Source organism: Plecotus auritus (genome assembly GCF_963455305.1).
Source record: "Plecotus auritus genome assembly, chromosome: 5".
NCBI lineage: Eukaryota > Metazoa > Chordata > Mammalia > Chiroptera > Vespertilionidae > Plecotus > Plecotus auritus.
The window spans coordinates 3699136-3726405 of record NC_137776.1 but is presented as its reverse complement, the minus strand read 5'-3'; the positions used below and the strand labels follow the sequence as shown (position 1 = coordinate 3726405).

Sequence of the window (27270 nt, the reverse complement as noted above, 5' to 3'; positions counted from 1 at the left end):
GTGAACACCTGTAGTCCCTCAGTCACCGTGAACACCTCCAGCCCCTCAGTCACCGTGAACACCTCCGGCCCCTCAGTCACCGTGAACACCTCCGGCCCCTCAGTCACCGTGAACACCTCCGGCCCCTCAGTCACCGTGAACACCTCCGGTCCCTCACTCACCGTGAACACCTGTAGTCCCTCAGTCACCGTGAACACCTGTAGTCCCTCACTCACCGTGAACACCTCCGGTCCCTCAGTCACCGTGAACACCTGTAGTCCCTCAGTCACCGTGAACACCTCCAGCCCCTCAGTCACCGTGAACACCTCCAGCCCCTCAGTCACCGTGAACACCTCCAGTCCCTCAGTCACCGTGAACACCTCCGGTCCCTCACTCACCGTGAACACCTGTAGTCCCTCAGTCACCGTGAACACCTCCAGCCCCTCAGTCACCGTGAACACCTCCGGCCCCTCACTCACCGTGAACACCTCCGGCCCCTCAGTCACCGTGAACACCTCCGGCCCCTCAGTCACCGTGAACACCTCCAGTCCCTCAGTCACCGTGAACACCTGTAGTCCCTCAGTCACCGTGAACACCTCCAGCCCCTCAGTCACCGTGAACACCTCCAGCCCCTCAGTCACCGTGAACACCTCCAGTCCCTCAGTCACCGTGAACACCTCCAGTCCCTCAGTCACCGTGAACACCTCCAGCCCCTCAGTCACCGTGAACACCTCCAGCCCCTCAGTCACCGTGAACACCTCCGGCCCCTCAGTCACCGTGAACACCTCCGGCCCCTCAGTCACCGTGAACACCTCCGGTCCCTCACTCACCGTGAACACCTGTAGTCCCTCAGTCACCGTGAACACCTGTAGTCCCTCACTCACCGTGAACACCTCCAGCCCCTCAGTCACCGTGAACACCTCCAGCCCCTCACTCACCGTGAACACCTGTAGTCCCTCAGTCACCGTGAACACCTCCAGTCCCTCAGTCACCGTGAACACCTCCAGCCCCTCAGTCACCGTGAACACCTCCAGTCCCTCAGTCACCGTGAACACCTCCGGTCCCTCACTCACCGTGAACACCTGTAGTCCCTCAGTCACCGTGAACACCTCCAGCCCCTCAGTCACCGTGAACACCTCCGGTCCCTCACTCACCGTGAACACCTCCAGCCCCTCACTCACCGTGAACACCTCCAGCCCCTCAGTCACCGTGAACACCTCCAGTCCCTCAGTCACCGTGAACACCTGTAGTCCCTCAGTCACCGTGAACACCTGTAGTCCCTCAGTCACCGTGAACACCTCCAGCCCCTCAGTCACCGTGAACACCTATAGTCCCTCAGTCACCGTGAACACCTCCTGTCCCTCACTCACCGTGAACACCTCCAGCCCCTCACTCACCGTGAACACCTGTAGTCCCTCAGTCACCGTGAACACCTATAGTCCCTCAGTCACCGTGAACACCTCCAGCCCCTCAGTCACCGTGAACACCTATAGTCCCTCAGTCACCGTGAACACCTCCTGTCCCTCACTCACCGTGAACACCTCCAGCCCCTCACTCACCGTGAACACCTGTAGTCCCTCAGTCACCGTGAACACCTCCAGCCCCTCAGTCACCGTGAACACCTATAGTCCCTCAGTCACCGTGAACACCTCCAGCCCCTCAGTCACCGTGAACACCTCCAGCCCCTCAGTCACCGTGAACACCTCCAGCCCCTCAGTCACCGTGAACACCTCCAGCCCCTCACTCACCGTGAACACCTGTAGTCCCTCAGTCACCGTGAACACCTCCAGTCCCTCAGTCACCGTGAACACCTATAGTCCCTCAGTCACCGTGAACACCTCCAGCCCCTCAGTCACCGTGAACACCTCCAGCCCCTCAGTCACCGTGAACACCTATAGTCCCTCAGTCACCGTGAACACCTGTAGTCCCTCAGTCACCGTGAACACCTCCAGTCCCTCAGTCACCGTGAACACCTCCAGTCCCTCACTCACCGTGAACACCTCCAGCCCCTCAGTCACCGTGAACACCTCCAGCCCCTCAGTCACCGTGAACACCTCCAGCCCCTCAGTCACCGTGAACACCTCCAGCCCCTCAGTCACCGTGAACACCTGTAGTCCCTCAGTCACCGTGAACACCTCCAGCCCTCAGTCACCGTGAACACCTCCAGTCCCTCAGTCACCGTGAACACCTCCAGTCCCTCAGTCACCTAGTCACCGTGAAAACTGGTTTAGCGAATACTGAGCCCAGAGAAGGGGGTTAGGCTCCTGCAAGCCTCGGTTACAAGCTCGTCACCAGTTCCTAGGTGATGTGTCCGGTGGTGTCCACTGAAAGACACCTTCCCGCCGTGTTTGCTGGTTCCTTAGCGTCCGGCTCCTGCCCAGCGGCACTGCGCCTCCGGCCTGAGCACCGCTTACCTGGCAGCACAGGCCCCCGAGGCAGGCCCTGGCCTGAGGAAGGTTCGGCAGCGCTTCCACACTTAGGCAGTGAGGCCCCGCCGATCCGCACACACAGGCCGAGCGCTGGCACTGCCCAGACCTCGGAAGGTCGATCCTCTGAGAGGTGACCTGGGGGCGGGGGGCGTGGGGGGGGTCTGACCTCAATGGGAAGCGTGCGTGTGGGTGACGCATTTCTCACCCGTGGCGCACGCACGGCCACGAGTGAGCGCAGAAGCACGTGGGTCTCGGTTTCTGAGCGACGTCCATTCGGGGAGCACCGAGCTCAGAGGGGAAGCTGCGGGCCATGCACATCGGCCCTGTTCTCCGTCAGCCGCGGGGTGTCATGGGAGCCGGCACCGGCTGTGCTGGGTGCCTGGCCTGTGGCGTGGCTCTCGGGGAGCCGCTCACGTGGGTGTCTTCTCCCCAGAACCTGTCCTTCTTCCTGAACCCGCCCTGCGCGCGCTGGGCGCAGCTCTCCGAGGTGCTGAGCTGGCAGTTCTCCTCCGTCACCAAGAGAGGCCTCAACGGGGACCAGCTCACCATGCTGGGGGAGAAGCTACTGGGTACGCACGGCCGCTCCCTCCGCTGTGAGCCCGGCACTCGCGGGTGTCCACGCGCTCCTCCCCGTCCTGCTCGCCTGGTCAAGGGGAGGAAGGGGAAACTGGGGCTTTTCCAGTGCAGCTCAGAGCTGAGCGGGCGGGACCCGCACCTCGAGAGACAGGCCGGCCAGAGGTCTAGGTGGTCTGTTTCCCACGATCTCGATGGCACTTCTGAGCAGCGGTCCTAAGAGAAAGATGCTTTTGCATCGTGAAAAGTATATTCCTTGTGGCTTAAATAAGTTCCGAAGAGAAAGGTAAAGTCTTTTTAACCTTGGAGAGAAAACTAAGTCTCCACCACATGCGAATAGGGCTGGGGCCCGCGCACAGCACACCCTGGGCGCCGGCCTCAGCGGCCAGTAGGGGGCCCTGCCCACTGCCCACATCGGGACCCCCTGACGAAGAGCTTTGCCTGCCTGGGCAGGTCCCCCCAGGCAGATGGTCCCCTTCCGGTGGCCAGTGCCATGGTGGACGAGTCTCCCACCCTCAGCAAGTCAAAGACCGCTGGTCTCAGGCCTTCAGTGGGCGGGAGTGTCCACACGATTGCTTTTCGAACTCACGGGCAGCGTCGCTGCGGATGCGCTCCTGGCCCAGCAGGGCTGCGCGCACTGCAAACCCCCGAGGCCCCCCCCTTCCTCCCCCCTCCCCCCCGACCACAAGGCTCGCTGCAGCGCCTCCTCTTGGCCATGGAGCTGCTACCGTGGGGGCTTGTGCCACTGAATCAAAAGTAGAAAGTCGCCATATTTCTTTCCTTAGTTAGTGAAACTTAAGAAAGACATGTTTCTCTCTGTAATGGCTTATTTGTGGTTCTCTCTTTTAAAATATATATATATGTTTTCATTGACTTCAGAGAGGAAGAAGAGAAGCACCTATCGGCTGCCTCTTGCACAGCCCGTACTGGGCATGTGCCCTGACCAGGCATTGAGCCGTGACCTCCTGGTTCATGGGTCTATGCTCAACCTCGGAGCCACACCGGCCGGGTCACCTGTGGTTCTCTTTGCGGAGAGAGGAGCGCCCACCTCTGATGGCCTGAGCTGCTCTCGTTTGTGTAGCGAGTAACCCCGAGGCCGCCTTCCCCTCCCTTTCCTCTCCCTCGACTTCTGCCCTGGCCGGTGTGGCTCAGTGGATAGAGCGTTGGCCTTTGGACTGAAGGGTCCCGGCTCGATTCCGGTCAGGGCACATGCCTGGGTTGCGGGCTCGATCCCCATTAGGGGGCATGCAGGAGGCAGCCAATCAGTGATTCTCTCTCATCATTGATGTTTCTATCTCTCTCTCCCTCTCCCTTCCTCTCTGAAATCAATAAAAATATAAGGCTTATGATTTGCATCAAACTCCCTAGCCCAGTCGTCGGCAAACTGTGGCTCACGAGCCGCGGTTTGCTGCTCTGTTGACTGATGAGTTTGCCGACCACTGCCTTAGGGAAAAACACTTAAAAAACATTTTAATCACGTACTAATGTCTTTAACCTGCACTCAAAACTTCTGGGTAAGGGTAATGCCTTACAGCAGTGGTCGGCAAACTCGGTCAACAGAGCGGCAAACCGCGGCTCGCGAGCCGCGTGTTGCTCGCAAGCCGCAGTTTGCCGACCACTGCCCTAGCCCGTGTCCTGTTTGGAGGAGGGGTGAGGGAAATGCCTAATTAATATCTAAAATAAGCTTATAAAGTCAAGTGTTCATTCAGTAGGTGGCCCAGGGTGATCTTGGCCTTAGTTGCATTTTTAAACCTACTCTGTAGGTGACTGGAGAGGGAGGCCGTGGGGGATATGGCCCAGGGAGGGACACACGGAGGCTTCTGCAGAAAGCGCGGCACTGGAGAGCAGCCGTGAGCACACAGCCTTCCTGTGCCGGGAGCTGGCTCCTTGGAGAGCAGACACCAGCCGGGCCAGCAGCCCGCCAAAGCTCCGGCTGATCTGTCTGCTGACAAAGCTTTCTTTCCCGTTAGGTCCTGGTGCCGGCCCCGACGGCCTCATCCCGTGGACGAGGTTCTGCAAGGTGGGCCCTGTCCCGGTTACACGCTCTGTCCTGGCTCTCGGCGGGGTCTGCGTCTCTCCCTGCGGCAGTTCGCGCCGGGAGTTTATTTTGGCTCGTCCCTCTCCCCGGGGGCCCCCGGGGCAAAGCGTTTACTTTCCTTGGCACCGAGGTTGGCCTCGCAGTGCGAGTCAGACAGGAAGCGCCTGCCGGGTGATAACATTCTTTCACATCCCAAGCGAGTCTTGTTTGCTCACACGGCCCCTTTGGCAGCGTGTTCGCCCGTCCGTGAGAAATGTGTGCTCCGTGCGGGGTGGGTGGGTTGGCGCCAGATGAGCTCCCCCAGCCAACTCAGCCCCCAGCCACCTCAAGAGGAGGGGCCAGCCACCAGCCAGAGGGAACGATCAGACCCCCTGAGGTCACCAGCCTGCTGCCTGCTCACTACCGCTGCGAGCTTGCTCCCTGCTACTGGTCGGTCCAGTGCGAGGGCAGCTTTTGTCCTGATTCCCCTGGAGGTCATTCCCTGGCCGGCTGCTCCTGTTTGGGGAGGGAAGCGGCGGCGGCCCAGGAAAGGCAGAGCTGGGTGTCTGGGGACCAGGAAGGGGGACCGCGCACCCATGGTAGCCGCGCCGCCTTGGCAGGGTCCAGCCTGGTGGTGGGAGGGGAGGAGGCACAGGAAGTCACCAGGACTTGGATTCCTTGTTCCTAATGTGTGTGCTTGTTTACTTGCAGGAAAATATAAATGATAAAAATTTTCCTTTCTGGCTTTGGATTGAAAGCATCCTTGAACTCATCAAAAAGCACCTGCTCTCTCTCTGGAATGATGGGTAAGGCCATTGGCAGACGCAGTGTTGAAACCTGCATTCAGCACACACTCCCCGGGCTGTGCGGCTGGCACAGGCCTGGCCCGTTGCTAAGACCTGTGTGCGTCTCAGAAACGGGGCTCCCAGCGCCCCTCAGGGCTTGGGGAGGGGGAGCCTCAGAGATGTCACTTGTGCGCTGAGTGCCGTTCATACATTTATTGAGCACCCACCCTATTGCCCCAAGGAAGGAAGAAAACACTTTTATTATATGTTTTTTAAATATGTTTTATTGATGTCAGAGAGGAAGGGAGAGAGAGAATCATGGATCGGCTGTCTCCTGCACCCCACACTGGGGATCTAGCCCGCAACCCGGGCATGTGCCCTGACCAGGAATCGAACCGTGACCTCCAGGTTCATAGGTCAACCATCAACCACTGAGCCACGCGGGCGGGCCAGCAAGTATTAACTGCTCACCTAGGGCACCTGTGGGCCCGTGTTGGCGACCCCTTTGGACTTCAGCACACACGAGAGAAGCCCTCCCTGAGTGTGGGTTCGATCGATGGTAAAGCCTCTGAGCAGCCCGCTCCTTGTTAGCGGATCTGTCCGGGCCCAGCGACCTTGATAGAAAGGTAACGTGAAGGTTAAAGCCACGACTGACCCGATGCCGCGCCCTCCCGCCAGGTGCATCGTGGGCTTCATCAGCAAGGAGCGCGAGCGGGCGCTGCTCAAGGACCAGCAGCCCGGCACCTTCCTGCTGCGCTTCAGCGAGAGCTGCCGCGAGGGCGCCGTCACCTTCACGTGGGTGGAGCGGCCGCAGAACGGAGGCGGTAAGGCCCGTGGCCCTGCCCGCCCCGCAAGCAGCTCCGCAAAGGACCGGCTTCCGACATAAATCCAGAAGCTGTCCTCACCCAGCCCCCTCCGGCAGGACTCAGTCCGTGGCATGAGTGTCTGTGCTTCCCTCGTTGCCCGGAACAGGGTGTGCAGAGCATGGTTTTTAAATCACACGGCCACGTTCTTTTTTCTTGTCCTCTAGAGACGGAAGGGGAGTCAGTATGAGTGGCAGCCAGGTCTTGGCAGGGGAAGGCCGCGGGGGCGAGCAGAGGTGCGGGGAGGAGGGCACAGGTGCAGGGGGGCGAGCACAGGTACGGGGTGGGAGGCAGGCAAGGTGCAGGGGGGCGGGCACAGGTACAGGGGGGCGGGCACAGGTACGGGGGGCCGGGCACAGGTACAGGGGGGCGGGCACAGGTACAGGGGGGCGGGCACAGGTACGGGGGGCCGGGCACAGGTTTGGGGGGCGGGCACAGGTACAGGGGGGCGGGCACAGGTTTGGGGGGCGGGCACAGGTACGGGATGGGGGGCAGGCAAGGTGCAGGGGGGCCAGGCACAGGTATGGGGGGCCAGGCACAGGTACGGGGGGGGGCGGGCACAGGTGCGGGGGGCGGGCACAGGTACGGGGGGGGGGGCGGGCACAGGTACGGGGGGGGGGGCGGGCACAGGTGCGGGGGGGGGGCGGGCACAGGTTTGGGGGGCGGGCACAGGTTTGGGGGGCGGGCACAGGTGCAGGCAGGCTCTCTAAGATGGGTCCGGGCCTGGGTGCAGCCTTCCACCTGCCGTCAGACGGGGCAGATGCAAGTTGACGTTTGTTACATTGGATTTCTGTTTAACGAATGAATCCATGACTGAAAAATGCCCGTTTTGGGGGAAAGGCGGAACAGCAGAGAAGGGCAGGATAGGGGAGCCGGTCCTTGTCAGCGGCTGGCAGTTTGCTGTGGGGCGCACAGCGTGAAGACGCGTGCTTACAGCTGCATTGAGGTATCAGCATGTGGTGACACACGCAGTGCAGTGCTGTGCTGTGGTAGCAATGCCTGCCCGCTTTCCCCTGTGTGTGAAAGGACTGTGATCGACTCAGTGCCCGTCTGCGTGGCCGCCCTGAGGTTGTGAGGGTTCTTCTCAGTGTCTGCGATCCCTCGACTCCGCTGCGCTCTGCGGCTTTCCTCTGTTGTGCGGGATAGCCCGTGGGACTCACCCCGGTTTCCGTCTCCTCAGAGCCTTACTTCCACGCGGTGGAGCCCTACACGAAGAAAGAGCTCTCTGCGGTGACGTTCCCTGATATCATTCGCAACTACAAGGTCATGGCCGCTGAAAACATTCCAGAGAACCCCCTCAAGTTCCTGTACCCCAACATCGACAAAGACCACGCCTTTGGGAAGTACTACTCCAGGCCCAAGGAGGGTGAGTGCCCGCGTTCTCACCTCATCGCGTCCACGGCTCAGACGCCCCCGGGCCCTCGCCTCCCTCTGGTGCAGGGAGCCCGCACGACCCCGACCCCACGCTGAGCCAGGAGACCGCCACTGCCTCTCAGATTGCTCAGAGCGGGCTTTGAAAACAGGGCACCCACACAGCGTAGCTGACCCTAGCCCAGTGGTTGGCAAACTCATTAGTCAACAGAGCCCAATATCAACAGTGCAACAATTGACATTTCTTTTGAGAGCCAAATTGTTTAAACTTAAACTTCTTCTAACGCCACTTCTTCAAAATAGACTCGCCCAGGCCGTGGTACTTTGTGGAAGAGCCACACTCAGGGGGCCAAAGAGCCACATGTGGCTCGCGAGCCGCAGTTTGCCGACCACTGCCCTAGTGCGTTAGTCGGCCTGAAATATCTACTAAGAAATGAGTCAACGACTTCTTGTTTCAGAGGGGTGGGAAAGGTCATTTCTCGTCTTGCACATCTGTTACATTATCACTTTTTCCACGTGGAAAGGGTAAAAGGTAGAACTGCTATGGCCAGCTGATTTATGCCAGCCTGCTCCTATTAAAACCGGGTAAACTGAGGCCCAGGAGAAGTGCCGGAGTTCATGGGGGTGACCCCGTAAGGAGGCGTGTTGTGAACAGTGACTTGTGAAGAGCAGACCTAGCCTTGAGCACGGGCCTCCGGCTCCCCTGTCCTCACTGCATGGCACTGAGAACGCCAGGTCAGGCTCATCTGGCTGGGAACATGCCAGCAAAGCTGCTTGCTTTTCAGAACCTGAAGCCTCAGTGTCAGCAGGTACTCGGGGGGAGTTGCCCCCCCTCGCCTGGCCAGCTGTGTGGTTACGGCAGCCAGGCTGGGCCGCAGAGCCAGGCACAATTTCTGAGGGTTCTGGGCCTGACCCTGTCCCGAACCCTCCCCTCGTCTTCCGTTGTTCTCATTCCCACCAGAACCTCAGGTGACTCAGCCAGGGAGCTCGGACCCCTTAAAGTGACGGGACTCCAGTATCTGACTATCGAGAAAAAATAGTCACTTTTTGTTGTTGTTCATCCTCACCGGGTAATAAGTTTTCCCTTGAATTTTTTAGAGAGAGGAAGGGAAGGAGGAGACAGAGAGAAACATCGATGTGAGAGAGACACATCGATTGGTTGCCTCCTGCACAGGCCCCAACCGGGCCCGGGGATCGAGCCTGCAACCGAGGCACGTGCCCTTGACCAGAGTCGAACCTGGGACCCTTCAGTCCTTGGGTCAGTGCTGTAACCACTGAGAAACCGGCCAGGGCCCAAAGTAACATTCGGTGAAAGAGGCGTGCCTGTGCGTGTGGCCCTGCTAATGGGCGTGTCCCCTGTGCTCCTTCCAGCAGCAGAGCCCATGGAAGTCGACGGCCCCAAAGGGACGGGATACATCAAGACGGAGCTGATCTCCGTGTCCGAAGTGTAAGTGAGCAGGAGAGCCGTGGCTGCCCCGGCGGGGCCGCGGAAGACGCTTGCCCTTTGCTTTCATTGTCCTTGTTGCCGCCGCCGCCGCACTCAACCCGATGGGAAGACCCCAGTTAGCGGCCCTGGTGTCACCGCCTCCGCATTTTACCGCCTTTATATAAAAAACAAACAAAACAAAAAAACACCCCAAGTTGTATTTAAGGGATATAAATTCTCCCCAAACAGAGACTTTGAAAAAGCGTGAATAAAATGAACGAAAATCGATCAGAGTGGGAAAGGAGTTCTTTTCGATCTGGAAAAGGCCACCGTGATGGCTGAGATACATTTCTTCCACCTGCTTTTATTTTGTCGTTTCGTTTCATAAAAGGTAGACAAAAAAATGGGAAAAGTCACGGTCAGTAGTTTGGCCTGAGCGCTGTGGGGCGCATGGAGTAGCCTTCACGTAAAATCTCGGGATCAGCCTCCTCTGCACTCACACCGCAAGGTAGGGAAGAGGGACTCCCACCGCCTCGATGCGCCCGAGCCGGGCCGCGCCCACACCCGCACGCCCCAGGCAGCACCGCGCAGGGGCCACGCGGGGACAGCAGCCTCCCAGGGTCTGCACTTTTTAAAATGCATTTTGCAAGTGTGCCCACTTACCTGCCACAAAGACAACACGATCGTGCAGTCACAGGCCGACGACCACACGTGCGGGCAGAGCCCTGCTTTCCTCGCCGAGAGCTAACCCTCCTTCCTCTCTCCCGTTCCAGTCACCCCTCCCGACTGCAGACCACAGACAACCTGCTCCCCATGTCTCCCGAGGAGTTTGACGAGGTGTCTCGGATCATGGGCCCCGTGGAATTCGACAGCATGGTGAGTGCCTGCCCCGCGGGCTGGGTGCTTCCTGGGCAGGGAGGGCCCCCCGCCCCCGGCAGACCTGGGCCCGGCTGCAGGCCGTCAGACGGAGCCTGGCAGAGCGGGGAAGGGAGGCTTCCCAGCGGCTGTGCCTAAACAAGCCACGCCATCCCCAGGATTTCCACCCCTGACGCCAGCACCTCCCCAAAACGAGAGGCATCTCAGAGACGTGAGAGCCCCTCGCCCTCTGAGGCTGTCCACGGGCGATGTCCCAGCATTCAGGGACGAGGACCCTCGGACCCGGTGTGCCTGGGGCCTGCTGCTCGGGTGGGAGCTGTTACTTTTAGGGGGGCTAGTGCGTGGTAACTACAGCGCCGACGAGAGACGTGGCGGAAGCAGGGAGCCTGCCGCCTGCTCCCGGCTGGGACCGGTGCGAGCTGCTGGCACCGGTGCGAGCTGCTGGCACCGGGGCCCAGAGGGAGGCAGTTCGTGAGGGTCGGGTCCGAGGCCTCTTCCTGTGGGAGGAGGGCGGTTCCCACTTTCCGGTCTGTCAGACGAGTTGTCTGCTCATCAGCCTGAAATCCTCCAATGTTTTCGGTTGGCTGGGTTTTTGCTGACGCTGTTTAACTTTATTAAGCTTTTCCACACGAAGCCATTCCAGCTCATTGGGAAAGAAGTGTTTCACAAGCCTTCCAAACATCCTGTGTCCTTCCCGGCCTTTCTCATCTCCGGGGTCATCTCCGGGGACCTGCGGACCGGCGGGCAGTCGTGGGAGGGAGGCAGAGAGGGGAGGCTGCATGGGCTGTGCTCTGCACACCTTCCGGGCCCCAGGTCCATGCGGGCAGGGTCCCAGGCACACCCTCAGGGCCCCAGTCACACCTCAGGGTCCCAGGTCACACCTCAGGGTCCCAGGCACACCCTCAGGGTCCCAGGCACACCCTCAGGGTCCCAGGTCACACCTCAGGGCCCCAGTCACACCTCAGGGTCCCAGGTCACACCCTCAGGGTCCCAGTCACACCCTCAGGGTCCCAGGTCACACCTCAGGGTCCCAGGTCACACCTCAGGGTCCCAGTCACACCCTCAGGGTCCCAGGTCACACCTCAGGGTCCCAGTCACACCTCAGGGCCCCAGTCACACCTCAGGGCCCAGGTCCACGGGGCAGGGAATGCGTTTATAAAACATCAGTAATACCTGCTTTCGGGTAAGTTTCCGGTATGTCACTTTCTCTCCGTCTTTTGTCCTCACCTGAGGCAGCACAGGCTAAAACCCTTGGACCGGTCTTCCTTACGCTTCCTGACTGCTGACAAAATGTCTAACAGTCACTTAGAAAATGCTTGGGTAGTGAAGGAGCCAGCAGTCTGGTCCCGTGGACAGGTGGTCAGGCTCCTCTGTGCAAGGTCACGTCCTCCGTCAGTGTCCCCCCAGCCCTGGTGAAAGTGCTTTGAGAGCCGACACGAAGGAGGCCTAAACAGAAAGCCTATTCAGAACATGTGAGCCGCCCCGTGGCCTAGCGTTGACCTATGAACCAGGAGGTCACAGTTCAATCCCTGGTCAGGGCACATGCCCGGGTTGCGGGCTCCATCCCCAGTTTGGGGCGTGCAGGGGGCAGCCGATCCATGATTCTCTCTCACATTGATGTTCCCCTCTCTCTCCTTTCCTCTGAGATCAATAGACGTATATTCAGGGGAAAAGAGCGCATGTGAGATAGGCCGGTGGGACCAAAACACAGCTGCCTTTCTCCGCCTGTTGTCCCTGAGCACGTGCCTGGTCCTCATGGTCACACAGCCACCGGCGGCATGCCTCAGGCACTGCTGTGTGCCAGGCACCCACAGGCAGTAACTCGGTCCTCACACCTCCCGAGCCAGCATCACTGTCACTCCCATTTCTGCGGGTGTGGGAAAAGCACCCCCAAATCTAGGTGACTTGATAAGATGGAACAGTGAGTGAGGCGGGTATGTGAATCCAGGGGTGTGGAGAGCCTGCCCTTGTCCGCCGTCCCCGACGCCTCCCACGGACAGTGGCCTCTGCTCCACTCACAGCCGCGCCTGGAGAAGCTGTCTGCGCGGGGCGGGCCGGCTGGTCTGCTGTGGACGGGCCTGTGGGAGGCGCCACGTGGGCCGGGCCGGGGGCCTGGAGTGAGAGGCCTGTGCTGGGGGCTGGACATCGGAGTTCGGTCACCTCCGTTCCCTCCCTTGGCCCCGAGGAAGTAAGATGGATGAGTTCCCCCCATCTGTGCGCAGTGCGAGTGCCTTCTCCGTGCTCTGAGCGATCCTGGGAGAGCAATGGAAACCCTCTAAATAAACGCTGGAGGTGGCTTGGGGTCTCCAGATGTCCCCTGTAGCCATCCCGTCCCATTCCAGATGACTTCCTTCATTTCAGGGTCACAGTCCATGTAGAATAAATAACCCTGGCACACGCACACGCACACGCACACGCACGCACATCCCCGATTACAGGTGGAGAGGACTTAAGGAGCCGAGAGGCCCGCGTGCGGGCACAGTGCTGGCACCCGCAGGACCCATGTGCACGTTTCGCCTGGATTTCCTGTCCAATAAACTTTCTCCTCGGCGCCAGGAAACCTCATCGCCTCTCCCAGGCCTTTGGTCCGAGCTGATGTGACGATCAGAGGGACATTTAGTCACTGTTGCTGTTGTCCGTCTGCCACGCGGCGGTCTATGTCCAGTTTGCCCTTGAGCTCCCCGTCCGCCTTAGCTCCTTGGGTGGGGGACTGAGATGCAGAGGCTACAAACACACCCGTCACGGCTGCTGAGGGACGGGCAGCAGAGCCCAGGCTTCCTCTCCCGCCCACTCCTCCGAAGTCCGCCCCAGCTACACGTTGTAGCATCAGCCGAGCTGAAACCTTGTGCTTTCCATCCAAACTCATTTCCTGGCACTTCCCCTCCCCTCCCCCAGCCACGGCTCTTACCGTTACCGTTAGCTCCTCCCAAGCTCCGAGGGCCTGTCCTTCACCTCCGCGACTTGTTTCCTGCGCCCCTTCTAGGAATCACTGCTCCCACCTCCGTGGTTTGCCAGTCGTGTGCTCTTACAAAATCACTTCTCTGAGCACCACCCGGTGCCACCCCTAGTGAGCACTGGGACTGAAGAGAACGGGCTCGAGCCCAGTGCTTGCTTCACGGGCATTCCGGGCTGCGCACCGCTCCTGCAGGCCCGTCAGTGTGTAGGACGCTTGGCGGCATCCCTGGCTCCGCTCACTGGGTGCTGGCAGGAGAGCCCGGCCCAGCAGTGGGCAGGTGCCCTCTGGGTGAGCACGCCCGCCTGCCAGGTGCCCTCTTCAGGCAGCTGAGCAGGAGGCCCTGCTGGAGGAGGGGTTCCTACCGTCCCGCTGCTCTCCCTGCACCTGAGGGACGTCTGTCCGATCCCTGCACCACCTGAGGGACATCTGTCCGATCCCTGCACCTGAGGGACGTCTGTCCTATCCCTGCCGAGCCGCCTGTAGGCACACCCCTCCCTGGTTCTGCAGGGGCACATCTGCTGGCTGCGTAACAGGGGAAACCTTTGTGCAGCCCAGAGGGGTGGCCAGGACTAAGCCAGCAGGCTGCAGAGCACTAATCCACCAGCTTAGGGCCGCGGCCGGCAAACTGCCGCTCGTGAGTCACATGCGGCTCTTTGGCCCCTTGAGTGTGGCTCTTCCACAAAATACCACGGCCTGGGCGGGTCTATTTTGAAGAAGTGGTGTTAGAAGTTTAAGTTTAAAACATGTGGCTCTCCAAAGACATTTCCATCGTTGTCCTGTTGCTATTTGGCTCTGTTGACTAAGGAGTTTGCCGACCACTAAGCCTTAGAGGGTGGGAAAGACCTCCGTGAGTCCCGGGGAGGGAGCCTCTATTCCCCGTTGTGTGCTGTTGGAATTGTCTTCCTGCTTCGTTAACAGACAAGCAGTGTGCAAGCCCTGAGCCTGCCCCAACCAGAGCCGTCACTAACGCACCTACGTTTCCTCTCTCCACAGATGAACGCGGTATAGAGCACGCGCTTGCTCGTCTCCTGCCGACACCTGTCCTCCCCACCGCTGCTCCCTCCTGCTGTTCTGTGCTTGGCATCCTGCTTCTAGGGGAAGGGAAGACAGGCCCAGAGTGTGCTGCAGCCTGTTGACAGCAAGCGGACTCCCTAACTCAGAAGCACCTGTTCCCGGCAGGGCTGCGTGCATCCAGTTAAAGGTAAAAGCTCAGCAGGGGTACAGGTGAAGGCAGTGAGGACTCCCAGGGTGAGCGTGGAAGAGGAGACGCCAGCAGCACCCAGCACCTGCTCACCAAGGCAGGGCCAGCCCGCAGGGTGGCGGACAGACCCCGCTCACTTGGGGGTTCTGGCAGGTTTCTCTGCGGGAGAGTTGGTGTTTGTTTTCTCTGCCTTCAGTACGGCTGGGAGTTTTCCCTGGCTTCCCTGTGAAGCGGCTCAAAGCTAAGTTTCTCTGGAATCACATCACCTCCTAGCAGAGGTGGCCATCCTGACCCTGGGCAGGGAGAAAGCTGTTTCTGTATTTTACTGGAACGCCCACACCAGCCACTTGCAGCGGAAGACAAATGCTCTCTCTCGGGGACTCGCTTTTCTGTCACGGTTATGATTCTGGCTAACACCAGTCGAGGGAGCACAAGTCCACATCCGGGAGTTCTGTTTTCTGTTTCAACGTGAATGTCCACAGCTGAAGACACCGCCTCCTTCACCTGCTGGGTAGTTCGAGCGCCTTCACGCTCTCTCCGGGGAACAGCTGTTCCCAGCAGCGCTCAAGCCAGATCCTGATATTCTTTCCAAGGCTGAGAGTAATCGTAGGTGTAGATTTTTAGACGAACTCAGAAACGCAATTCCTGTTTCTTAAATGGGTTAACTTGTCTTTATTGTTACTCGCTGGTATTTAGTTTCCTAGTCATAACATTTTCAAATTGACAAAGAGCAGCAGCTGGCCAACCATTAACCGGAGATACTCCGAGAATCAAATCAGGTGAAAGCTCGTCTGTGTAACCGACCGAGAACGGCTTCTTTTCGCTGATAAAGTGTTTCTCTGGCAAAGGCCTTGGCAGTGGTCCCATCGTCTGTCATGCTTCCCCAGCCCCGTTTTGACTGGGTGGCATTTTGTGACGTTACGTTACGCGCCCTCTTCCTTCCTCAGTTCTGACACAGAAATCCTGTTGGGGCGTCGGGTTTGACACGGTTCTTCAGATGCGTCACAGCCTGCTGTCCTGGTAGCTGTGCCTGTGCTCCCGCCTCACCGGGTCACTGTGTCCCTGACAGGGCCGAGCTGTCGGTGGGGGTGAGGCTTGCTTGACCAAGCCTGTTCTGAATTGAAGCCGACGCCTCCCTGTTGCACCGAATGCCACGTGCACCTGGTCCTTTGTACGGAGCCGCAGCCAAGGCCGCCTCCCCCTTCACACCTGAGGGGCGGCAGCCGGCGCTGGGTGCGGGTGGAATTCGCAAATGGAAATGACAAAGGAACAAAGACTTGAACAAACCCTGTTTCTCGCTGCTGCTGTTCACCTCTGGCTGTGTCCTCCCTGTGAGCCGTCTGGGTGGCTCACCGCACTGCACTCGCCAAGAGGCTGTTCGCTTTGCAGGAAGCACTAAAATGCCAGTGCTGGTCCCATTAATAGCGTTCGGGGTGAAGATTTAACAGTTACTGGCATTACTGTAGATTGGGTGTTTTCTCTTTTTTTTTAACTTATGATTAAACTTAAAAATATTTCCTTTTTTGGGGGATGGGGTCAGAGATCTGGGTAAGTTTATTTTACTTTTTTTTGTTCTTGCTGCTGTTTTTCATAGAACAATGATCAGTCCTTTGTTTTTTTTTAACATTTTTTTATTGATTTTAGAGAGGAAGGGAGAAGGAGAGAAAGATAGAAACATCAATGGTGAGAATCATTGATCAGCCGCCTCCCGCACACCCCTCACTGGGGATCGAGCCCACAACCCAGGCATGTGCCCTTGGCTGGAATTGAACCTGGGACCCTTCAGTCCCCAGGCTGACGCTCTATCCACTGAGCCAAGCCAGCCAGGGCAATGATCAGTCCTTTAAAACGGGTGGGGAACGTCTGCCCCGGGGGCTGTATTAGGCCCTTTGGTCCGGCCCTGCCAAGGCATGAGGGGTGAGCTAATTACATATTTGACCAAATAGAGCAGGCTAATTTTTTAAAATATATTTTTATTTAACTCAGAGAGGAAGGGAGAGGGAGAGAGAGAAACATCAATGATGAGAGAATCATTGACCGGCTGTCTCCTGCAGGCCCCCTACTGGGGATCAAACCCACAACCCGGGCATGTGCCCTTGACCGGAATGGAACCCGTCAGCCCGCAGGCCGACACTCTATCCACTGAGCAACACCAGCCAGGGCAGCAGGCTACTTTTTAAGTTGATGCTTTTGTTGGGCCCGAGAACGATGTTACAAATACCCAGTGGCCCTGGCAGGAAGAAGGGTCCCACCGCTGCTTCAAATCGGGGTGAACGACGTCTCTTCCTCCGTGTTCGCTCCCTCACCCGCTCGCCCTCCGTCCTGTGCAGGCGAGGCGTCCGCGGCAGCGGTCAGCGGACCGTGGGGAAGGCCGTGCTGGCGCCCGGCGGAGCAGAGAGGCCTGTGGCCTGGCGACCACGGCTGCCCCTTCGCACAAATAACGTGGCCCCGTCCTAGAGGGACGTCGGTGCTGCTGATACAGCCTCGTGTTGAAAGGCCCGTGAAGTGGGACTTGGTCTCGTCTCCATCTGAGTCCCTCCCCTCCATGACCCGTGAGCTGTCACCGCACCCATGCAGAACGGTGCCCTTTCCCCAGAGGTGCCCTACGCCGGGAAGCCGTGACCTTGGCTAGAGGCTGTGCTGGGGAGGAGGATGGGGACAGGCATAGGCACAGGCAGACGGCACCTGGCGGGACCCCACGGTGGGAGGGTGGCGGGAGCAGCGGCGCCCCGAAGGCAGACGAGGCACCAGGACCAGTGGCCTCCCCCATCCCTGCGGGGCGTGGTCCCCGTGTGCTCGCCGTGGTCCCCGTGTGCTCGCCGTGGTCCCCGTGTGCTCGCCGTGGTCACTGTGTGTGAGAGTCACAGGTGGGGTGGCTCAGGCGTGTGTGAAAGTCACGGGTGGGGGTGGCTCGGGTGTGTGTGAGTCACGGGTGGGGGTGGCTCAGGTGTGTGTGAGAGTCACGGGTGGGGGTGGCTCAGGTGTGTGTGAGAGTCACGGGTGGGGGTGGCTCAGGTGTGTGTGAGTCACGGGTGGGGGGGCTCGGGCGTGTGTGAGTCACGGGTGGGGGTGGCTCAGGTGTGTGGGAGTCACGGGTGGGGGGGCTCGGGCGTGTGTGAGTCACGGGTGGGGGTGGCTCAGGTGTGTGTGAGTCACGGGTGGGGGGCTCGGCCGTGTGTGAGTCACGGGTGGGGGGCTCGGGCGTGTGAGCAGGAGTCCGGCGCGGTGTCCGGTGTCCGTGCGCGCCCAGGGGCACGTGGAGGCCGCGTCCTCACCGGGAGAGGGCTTCCGAGACGGCGGTGGGCGTCTTGCCGTCTGCCTGGCTGTCAGCGCGCTGCGTCTGCTCAGGGCTGGAAGCTGAAGGGACGTGAGCATCCTGAGAACAGGGTGTGCTTCGCCCTCGGCCCCCAGGGGACGGGAGGAAACCGGAAACGGTTTTTGGAAACCTGGAGCCTGTGTCAGAACGGGGAGCCGGCCCCACGGGAAGGGCACTCACTCGAATGGCTGCTTCTGGTTCTTCTCCGTTGGTGGCTCATCACCTGGACCTGAGGCCGCCCTGAGCCGGCCCTTCGGGGCGTGGAGGCGCCAGGAAACGGCCGGAGAGGCCGCTGTGGGTGGGGGGGCCCTGAGGCCCTGGTCATCGCTCCGGCGGTCATCTCTCCGTAAAACACGGGACAGTCTGTGAAGCAGACGTGGCCCCAAGCACCAGAACGGTCCAAGTTCCAGAAAAGCGCACAGTTCCGAAGAAAGGGCCCCGGCGGGTGTAGGGCACGGAGGTAGCTTTGGTTCAGAACCTCCTTCAACGAGGTGGCGTGCGAGCCGCTCTTCACTGCCACTGCTCCAGGCCGGGCGCCTCCCTTACGTTCATGTGACCGGGGGGCTGAGCCACGGGCAGGCAGGCTGGACACACTCACTCCGTCCGATCGGTGCCCGGAGCGAGTGAAGGTGCGGAGGCGCCTGCACAGAGAGCACCGCACACTGTGTCACTCTAACAGGCGTCCTCAGATGACGGCCCGCGGGCCACATGCGGCCCGCCGAGGACATGGATCCGGCCCGCCGGGGGCCGCTGCCTGTCCTGCTCAGCAGCCGACGCGTCCCGGGCCCGCAGTGCGCATAGGAACTTGTTCATAGTTTTTTTTTAAACTATAGTCCGGCCCTCCCACGGTCTGAGGGACAGGGAACTGGCCCCGTTTAAAAAGTGTGAGGACCCCTGCGCCTGGGTTAGCGCCGCTGCGGCCCCGTGCGCCCGGGCGTGGTGTCTGCACTCAGCCTTCCCGTTTCTTGTCCGAGAGGGAAGGCCTGGAGCCGCTCCTGCTGTCAGGACTGCTTGTTGGACTCACTTCCTAGCGGCCCTCCCTGACTCCGGGGGGGCGGGGGGGGGGGGGGGCAGGGGCGAGCCTGGGCACACAGCGGCCTGGGCTCAGGCTCCGGAACAGAAACCACACCCCGTCTCTGCCCCTTTTCATAGCTGGCTGACTTCTCTCCCCTTCCCATCGGAAAGCACACGTGCCTTCCCATCGCCTCCTCAGCCCCGTCCTTTCCATCTGTAACTGTACCCCCCCAGGCCCCCACTCCCCCCCCCACACACACACCCCCAGGCCCCCACTCCCCCCGCAACACACACACAGCCCCCCCCCCACACACACACCCAGGCCCCCACTCCCCCCCCAACACACACACACACCCCCAGGCCCCCACTCCCCCCGCAACACACACACAGCCCCCCCCTCACACACACACCCAGGCCCCCACTCCCCCCCAACACACACACACACACCCACACACACACACACCCAGGCCCCCACTCCCCCCCCACACACACACACCCAGGCCCCCACTCCCCCCCACACACACACCCCCAGGCCCCCACTCCCCCCCCCACCCCCCCCACACACCCCCAGGCCCCCACTCCCCCCACACACACACACAGACTCCCCCCCCCCACACACACACACCCAGGCCCCCACTCCCCCCACACACACACACACCCCACACACACACACCCCCAGGCCCCCACTCCCCCCCCACACACACACACACTCCCCCCCCCCCCCACACACACACACCTTTGGCCTGAGTGCCGCCTGACACACGCCTGAGCTACTTGCCTGCCGTGCGGTCGGCGTCACTGTGGGGTCAGCAGGTGAGAGCAGGAAGACCCCCCGGCCCCCCACCCCTCGCTGTCAGAGAGCGAGGCCACACAGGTGCTCACCTGCACCGTCACGGTGCCCGCACCGACAGCGTGCCCGGCGCCCGGCTCTCCGCGGGCATCAGGAATGGATCGTGCCCGGGGCATGCCCACCCCAGGGCTGGCAGAGAACCCGTGGCTGTTTCTTTAAAAACTTCACTGTCATGGTTTTTTGGATACATGTATTTATTACGCGGTGGAAAGCAGCACTACCCGATTTCACTTAAAATAAATACTTCCCGGCTTCAGAACACGCCCAACATAACCGTGCTCCGACTCGGTCCACCGGGAGGTTCTGGCGGCAAACACATTCACAGCTGAACAATCCCCGGGAGGAGTCGAAGCCCAACACGGGGTCACCCAGGCCCGGCCAGACAGCAGCCCCCCATGGCCGGCTGCTCGCCCAGCTCCCCAGTTGGGGGGCGGGGGGCGGTGGGGGGGCAGCACGTTACGCCCGCGATGAGAGGGCAGCGAACAGCAGCGAGGACAAAGCTGGAGGAAACGTCACCAGAGCGCTCTCCGGGCCAGAGGACCCTCACCCAAACTACATCTTCGGAGTGAGTATACAGGTGGCGTCCATTAGCAGCCCGCCCACAGCATTTAAACCAAAGGTGCTCATGGCTGTCAGCCTGCAGCCAGCGGCCTCAGCGGAAGCCAGGGTGCAGCGCACATAACCTCGTGGGCAGACAGGGCACGTGGAGCTAAACCACAGAGCCTTTACAGAAGAGGCCTGATCGGAGGGAAGGTGAGGACTTCGTTCAGAAATGAGAGCAAGAACCCCTTTTCATTAAAGCAAAGCGTCCAAGTCATCCGTCACCCTTCCGCCACGTGAGTCCTCGGAGTGCCTGCTCTCAGCACACAGCGCTGCCCTGAAGCGGGGACTCCCCTGGTGTCGGGTCGGGGGTCTGCCCGGGGCAACGCTGCTCCCCAGTCACCTGGCTCCGGGCAGGGGCACCGGCCGGCCTGGTGCCTGACGGCTCAGTCCTCCCCAGCCACGGCCACGGCCACACATCCTCACGGACACACTGTCAGGGACCGGGCGGGGCCGAGCCGCCGACTTAGGTGGAAGCAAAAACCGAAACACGTGGAGGCCGCTAGCGGGGTCAGCGGGCCGGTAGGCAGCAGAAAGCTCGGAAGCAGCGTGTTGCCCGTAGAAAGGGGGGAAGGATTTGCTGTCTAATGTAACGACCAGCATTTCTGTGGGGGAGGTTTCTGCTCATTTCACTGAACAGCTTCGGAGAAGTCAGGGTGTGTGTGCGCGTGTGCGCTCACTATCAGATATTCTCACTAACATACCCCTTCACCTCTGAGGTATGATAAAGTGTATGTGCAATTCCTTCCCCAAAAATGCTGGGGCTCCATTTACCATGAACTGGCCTTGTTCTGAACGCTGCAGTCCACCCAGTGGTCCGCGAGGGAGCCGAGGGACCTAGTGGGCCCACAGAACGGACGCCTCGGTGCAGACCTCGCAGCGGGTCCGCTCGGGACTCGGGCGCTTCTGAATTGACCCTGGACGCTGAACTGCTTCTTAAAGAGCCGCAGCAGCACATCCCCTCTGCGGGCCGATACATTGGGCCAATTCGTACCCAGCTGTGTGGTTCATCTGTAGACAGACAGCCTCCTCACAGCTCAGAGGCCAGACTGGGAGGAGTCTTCTGACTGGCGTGGAAACACGGGGAGGGGCGTGCCACCCCCCTTTCCCAGCTGAAGGGCTTGAGGGCATGTGGCTGTGTCTGGGAAGAGGCTGGGCCAAGGGGACGTAGAAAAAGGAAAAACCTCCAAAAGTAGTAGAGCTACATTGACACATTTTTTGGTCACCAAACGTATCTTGAACAGATTCCCTGATAAAGTCTGATCAGAATTGGTCTATCCTACTAACAGTTGTTAACGATTACAATTTTTAAAGTCACATCCTGAAGCGAGGGGGATGGGAGAAATCTTAAACACACAACCCTAAGCGCACGCAGTTGTTCGAACGCTCGGACTAAGTCTACATAGGAAGTCCTGCAAATCACACTATGTTGCTTCTACAGGCAGCCTCGCCTGTGCGGACAGGCCGTATACATAACAGCTTAATTTCTATGGATGCGCAAAACTGGAAGTCCACAAAACACACACAAGAATCACAAGGCCCTCCCAGCTAAGCCCGCCCTGGGACTATGCTTCTGCATCGGGTTCTACAGGGCCCAGGCCACAGTGCTCACATTGTGGAGGGAGGCGGTTTTATTTCTGTTTGTCCCCAAAGAGATGGGGTTTGTCCTGGGCGAACAACGGAGAGACTGCCAGTCGCACTGAGCTGCCCCGCGCTGTGGGAGACGCCCCCCAGGCAGAGAGACGCGCGCTCCGGGATCACGGCCGCGGTGACAGGTCAGTGGCTGCGCTGGGCTCCAGCGGTTACAGGAGGCCGTCGAGGTTCTTGTGCACGGTCTGGTTCTCCTTCCCGTCGTCGGCGTCGCCCTGCGGCGTGTACTGGCCCTGGTACTCCTGGAGGATCTTGAACACGTCGTGGTGGCCGAAGTGCAGCGCCTCGTCCATGGGCGTGTTGTTCCACCTGCGGGCAGCACACGGGACGGGGATGAGGCGCCTCGGACGGCGCGGTCCGGCACCTCCGGGCTCGGGAGCAGGGAAGGGCCGTGCCAGCTTAGCCATGTGACCAGCAACCATCAGCGGGAGGAATAAACGGGAGGGACTTATGGTTCACAAGTGGCCTGGGAGGCAGCCTTGGGGAGGAGGAGGACAGGATGTTCTCCGAGAACGTACCCAAGCGCTCCGGAGGGGAAGTCCTGGCTGACGGACACAGGAGACTCCCTGGGCCCCTGAGCTGGGACTCCATGAAAAGCTCCCGGGATCTCTCTCTCAATAAAAAGCCCAAAGAAAATGCAGGTTTGTAGCACCCATCCCCTAGCCTTTGCTAGAAAAAATGGTTCCTATGAATTCAGAATCGCAGTGAACCTCAAGGGCCTGGATATGACCGTGACCTCATTAGGGCGCAAGCGCACATCATAGGAGCAAGATCGACCCCAAGGACTGGACGTGTTCACCTCCTCTGGTAAAGGGGGGACCAGGGCCAGCGCACAGGCAGGAGGGAGACCCCTGCCCTCCCCCCGTGTTCCTGGGGTCGTGCTCTCAGGGTGACAGGGGAAGACTGGCGATGAGAAGACGTGAAGAGTGGCCAGCAGCGGTGAACCAGGTCACTAGCCTCTTAAGAAATGAGACAGCCGGTGACACACAACCCCAGGAAGGGCAGAGGGTGACAGTGGATCCCTGACGCCTCACCACCGTGAAGCTACCCTGCCTCCTTGCTGATGTCGCTGGCCCTTGGCACCGGCTCTCGGGCTCCTGCCACGTACCACCTTCTGGCTTTCCTTCTCCTTCCCCCATCGCGGTCCTTAACCTTTGACCTTCTGAAGGAGGCCACGATACGGACCCAAAGGTTTTGTATATTCAGTTTCACTTGAAAAATATTTCTGGATAAAGTTTGGTAACCTGTTCCTAATTTTTAAAGTCAGGTAAGTAACATTTTATGTGTATTTTTCCCTCAAAAGTCCCAGCTGAATTCAGTTGCTCTTACTTCTTTACTGGCCTTCATGTATTAGGGAGTCAGTGGCCTTAAATGGGGGTGAGGACAGTTCTCAGTCCTCGGCAGCATATAATTACCTGTCTTTCTGGGGCGGATTGAAAGTTAACTGCAAGTTGCCTTTTTTACAACTTTTTCCGTGAAATAATGCAAAATGTCAACTTTACAGAACACACTAAACTTGCTCAAGCCTATTCTTCAAGTCGAGGTGCCGCTGACTATTAAACAGAAGAAAGAACTGCTTGGTTTAACGTACAATCTCGATAGTTGAACACCCAGTTACCAAGGTACTTGCGTAGCTAACTTTGCCCTCAGCGGGGTACTGCACTTCACGTTCCTACCGGCCAGTTAGGACAAAAACCACAACAATCCCAGTCCCTAAATGTGCAAGCGCAGCACCGTCTGCACACGTGGGGAGTGCTGTCGGGGTTGGGATTATCCATCGGGGTGAGGGAGTGCTGTTCAGTTTCTCGCTAAGGAAAGAGCCGGCGTGGGCATTACATCTGGGGACAAAAGGGAGGTTTGGGGGTGCTGCTAATAAAGGTTATGGCCTTGGAGGACCAACGTGTGACCACACTCACCAAGTTGCTCAGTTTTCAGACCCTGACACCATAACTTTCCTGCGTTTCTTGCAAGCTGGGCTCATAAAAGCCAAAGCTCTCATTTAAAAAAAGTAAAACCTTAATGACTAGAGAATAATCAACACACTCCAAACTTAATACAGCCCTCAAGTATCCAATCCAAACTCAGCATCACATCCCTCCAAGTACTTCTCTCCTTCCTCCATTCTTCTAAGCCAGCGGTTCTCAACTTGGGGGTCGCGACCCCTTTGGGGGTCGAACGACCCTTTCACAGGGGTCGCCTAAGTCCATTGGAAAACACAGATATTTACATTATGATTCATTAACAGTAGCAAAATTACAGTTATGAAGTAGCAACGAAAATAATTCTATGGTTGGGGGTCACCAAACATGAGGAACTGTGTTAAAGGGTCGCGGCATTAGGAAGGTTGAGAACCACTGTTCTAGACCTTTATTCTCCTTCTCCCTGACCGTGGATCAGAAGACATAGGGTAGCAAAATGGATAACAAGACTCCTATGCATGCTGTCTACAAGGGATCCACCTCAGAATGAAAAATACAGATTGAAAGTAAAGGGATGGAAAGAACATTTCATGCAAAGGGGGAAAAAGAGCTGGGGTAGAAATACTCATACCAGACAAACTACACTTTAAAAACCAAGGCTAGCCCTGACCGGTGTGGCTCAGTGGATAGAGCATCGGCCTGCGGACTCAAGGGTTCCAGGTTCGATTCCGGTAAAGGTCATGTACCTTGGTTGCGGGCACATCCCCAGTAGGAGGTATGCAGGAGGCAGCTGATGGATGTTTCCCTCTCATCGATGTTTCTAACTCTCTCTCCCTCTCCCTTCCTCTCTGCAAAAAAACAATAACATATATTTAAAAAAAAACAACAACCAAGGCTAAAAGGCTGTGAGAAGGACAAAGACAGACACTACATGATGATAAAGGGATCAATCCAACAGGACGTAACCCTTGTAAACATCCGGGCGCCCAACACAGGGGCAGCTAAGTCCCTAAAGCACACGTGCACTTCTGACGTGTGGGCACATAAGCACACGTGCACTTCTGACATGTGGGCACATAAGCACACGTGCACTTCTGACATGTGTGGGCAAATAAGCACACGTGCACTTCTGACATGTGGGCACATAAGCACACGTGCACTTCTGACATGTGTGGGCAAATAAGCACACGTGCACTTCTGACGTGGGCACATAAGCACATGTGTACTTCTGACATGTGTGGGCACATAAGCACACGTGCACTTCTGACATGTGGGCACATAAGCACACGTGCACTTCTGACATGTGTGGGCGCATGGGTAGAAGTCGGGCATCTACACGCCCTGCACTTGCCCCTCCTGGGCCGTCCTCTGTGGACACGTTTCCTGCAGGGTGAGTGGCAGTGTGCCCCTGGGCCGAGAGGGAGGGGCGGGAGCGAAATGTGTTCCAGGCCCGTTTCTCCCGCTAAAGACAGCGCCCCTTCTCTCCCGGCCTCCCAGCCTCGTCTCCCCAGAGCACAGATTGAAATCCCCCTTCCTCGAAGCCTTCCGAGAGGGACTCCGACCCAACCGGGGGATTTCAGGAACCCCACGCACAGCAACGTTCACACGTGTTCTAAGTGCGCGCCTGTCGAGTCTCTAGTCCCCCCCCTCATGTAGTTGGAAACCCCTGAGGACACAATGCCTCCTTCCTCTCCCCAAGTGCAAAGAATTGTTTCCGCCGTACGGTGTGCTGGCCAACAGCCACACGAACGTGGAAAATGCTGGACAAGAGACCATCTTGGGGAAGAAACAGAATAGGCAGAGAGGACCCGCCCCCCAGCAGGCACCACTCCCAGTTCAACAACATCTCCCACATAAACATGGTGGGTGAAGGGGTGCCCCCCTTAGCTAGCATGCCCTTGACCTGCGTGATCAAACCCCGACCTGCACGGTGTGCTGTGCTGGAAGGCAGCGTTGGGCTCACCTGTCCTTGGGGAAAGGGTTGACTTTGCAGGCTTCCAGCAAAAATTTCACGACTTCAACGTGACCTGTAGCCAACACAAAGCAGGCAGGGTTTAGTGCTGAGTCGAGATCAGGTCTGAAAAAGAAGTGGACGAGGGCCCGTCCTTACCCTCCGCAGCAGCCACGTGGAGGGCCGTCCGAGAGTCGTAGTCTCGCTGCTCCATGTCCATGGCCGACAGGGCAAATCTGAAAATGTGGAGGCACAGCTCTTCATCTATGTTTACCAAATATTAAATTCACACTCACAGCATCACCCTGGGTTCAGGCTAAGGTCCGGGAGGCCGGGGCCCTCCGCCAGGCTCCGCCCCGGGAGCTCGAGGCCCGGTCCAGCGGGGACCAGCGCCTTGGCCCAGGCCACCTCGCCCTTCCTCAGCTCTGCTCTTGTTGGGTAAGAGGAAGCGTCCGCCCTCTCGCACAGGATGTGGCGTTCCCCTGTTCCTCCCGCTCGAGAACAGTGACACCACCATACGAAGTGTGTGCTTCGGAGGGCAAGCAGCTAGCACCTCACTCAGTGTCCCCCCAGATGCCCATTCTTCAACAGGTCACAGGCCACAGTGTACCAGAACCAATCGGACTCTATTTTTCTTCCATGTCTTTGAAGAGCACATGTTCATTGCGATATAACTGACATGGAACTTGACGTAAGTTTAAGGGGTACAGTGTGTTGATTGCATACATTTACATATTGCAATAGAATTACCAGCGAAGTGCTGGTTAGCCAACACCTCTGTCGGCCCACGTAACTGTTTTTTGCGGGGAGAGCAATGAAGATCCAGTCTCAGCAGCTCTGAAGGGCACAGCACACCACGGACACCAGGACCAACGGACTTGAAAGATGGAGTTAAGCACAGACTTGACCACATTGGAGTTGCAGCTCTACACAGAGTCCTGACATTAAGCACACAGTGCCATGCGTCCCCTGCTGCCCTCCCCCTCCCCCCAGAGACGGGGGTGGAGCGTGCCTGGGGGTGGAGAAGGCGTTTGGACAGCCACCACTTAGGAAAAGGGGCCTGGGCTTTGCTGGAGGCAGGAAGGGACGAGACTGCACAGCAAGCCTCGCGCCTGGGAGTGGACATTCAATATATATTTGTTTGGGTCCTTGTTCTCAGGGAAATGCTCGTGAGGTTTTAGCCCTGAGATGGCCATTTGCCCAGAAGCTGCTTCGTGCACACGGGTGAGCCTCTCGCTAATCCACCCAGAACATACCTCCGAAGGGCAGACACGTCTCCAGTGTAGGCCGCGAACAAGAGGTTTATCACCGACTTCACCTGAAAGACAGGAACAGTCAGGCTCCACGGGGGAAGACACAACGGCACCGGCACCGGGGGTCCCCGTGAGCGGGGGACGCCCCAGCCGGTGGCGCAGTCACCCCGACGGCGTGCACGGCCACGCTAAGGCAGGCACGTGGGCCTTCTTCCCGTTTCCCTGGAGGGTTCTGGGGAAA

General features: G+C 58.8%; 2 protein-coding genes across 3 annotated transcripts in view; one reads left to right on the top strand and one right to left on the bottom strand.

Moving 5' to 3' along the window:
• Window positions 1-15337, top strand: part of STAT1 (signal transducer and activator of transcription 1) — a 37804-nt gene extending 22467 nt beyond the window's left edge. Inside the window, exons 17-24 of one of the 2 annotated variants that reach the window (XM_080667485.1) lie at window positions 2842-2977; window positions 4952-5001; window positions 5710-5804; window positions 6462-6607; window positions 7827-8012; window positions 9392-9464; window positions 10217-10319; window positions 14269-15337. In XM_080667485.1, the coding sequence (XP_080523611.1) occupies window positions 2842-2977; window positions 4952-5001; window positions 5710-5804; window positions 6462-6607; window positions 7827-8012; window positions 9392-9464; window positions 10217-10319; window positions 14269-14283 (804 nt within the window). In that variant the 3' untranslated portion in view covers window positions 14284-15337. Of the gene's footprint in view, window positions 1-2841; window positions 2978-4951; window positions 5002-5709; window positions 5805-6461; window positions 6608-7826; window positions 8013-9388; window positions 9465-10216; window positions 10320-14268 lie in introns of both variants that reach the window. The other variant, XM_080667486.1, reaches the window with a different exon arrangement.
• Window positions 15338-21449: 6112 nt separating this feature from the next.
• GLS (glutaminase) overlaps window positions 21450-27270 on the bottom strand; it is a 62438-nt gene continuing 56617 nt past the window's right edge. Inside the window, exons 15-18 of the mRNA XM_080670277.1 lie at window positions 27033-27094; window positions 25936-26012; window positions 25789-25852; window positions 21450-22215 (exon numbers count right to left, since the gene is read on the bottom strand). Of these exons, the coding sequence (XP_080526403.1) occupies window positions 22059-22215; window positions 25789-25852; window positions 25936-26012; window positions 27033-27094 (360 nt within the window). The 3' untranslated portion in view covers window positions 21450-22058. The remainder of the gene's footprint in view (window positions 22216-25788; window positions 25853-25935; window positions 26013-27032; window positions 27095-27270) is intronic.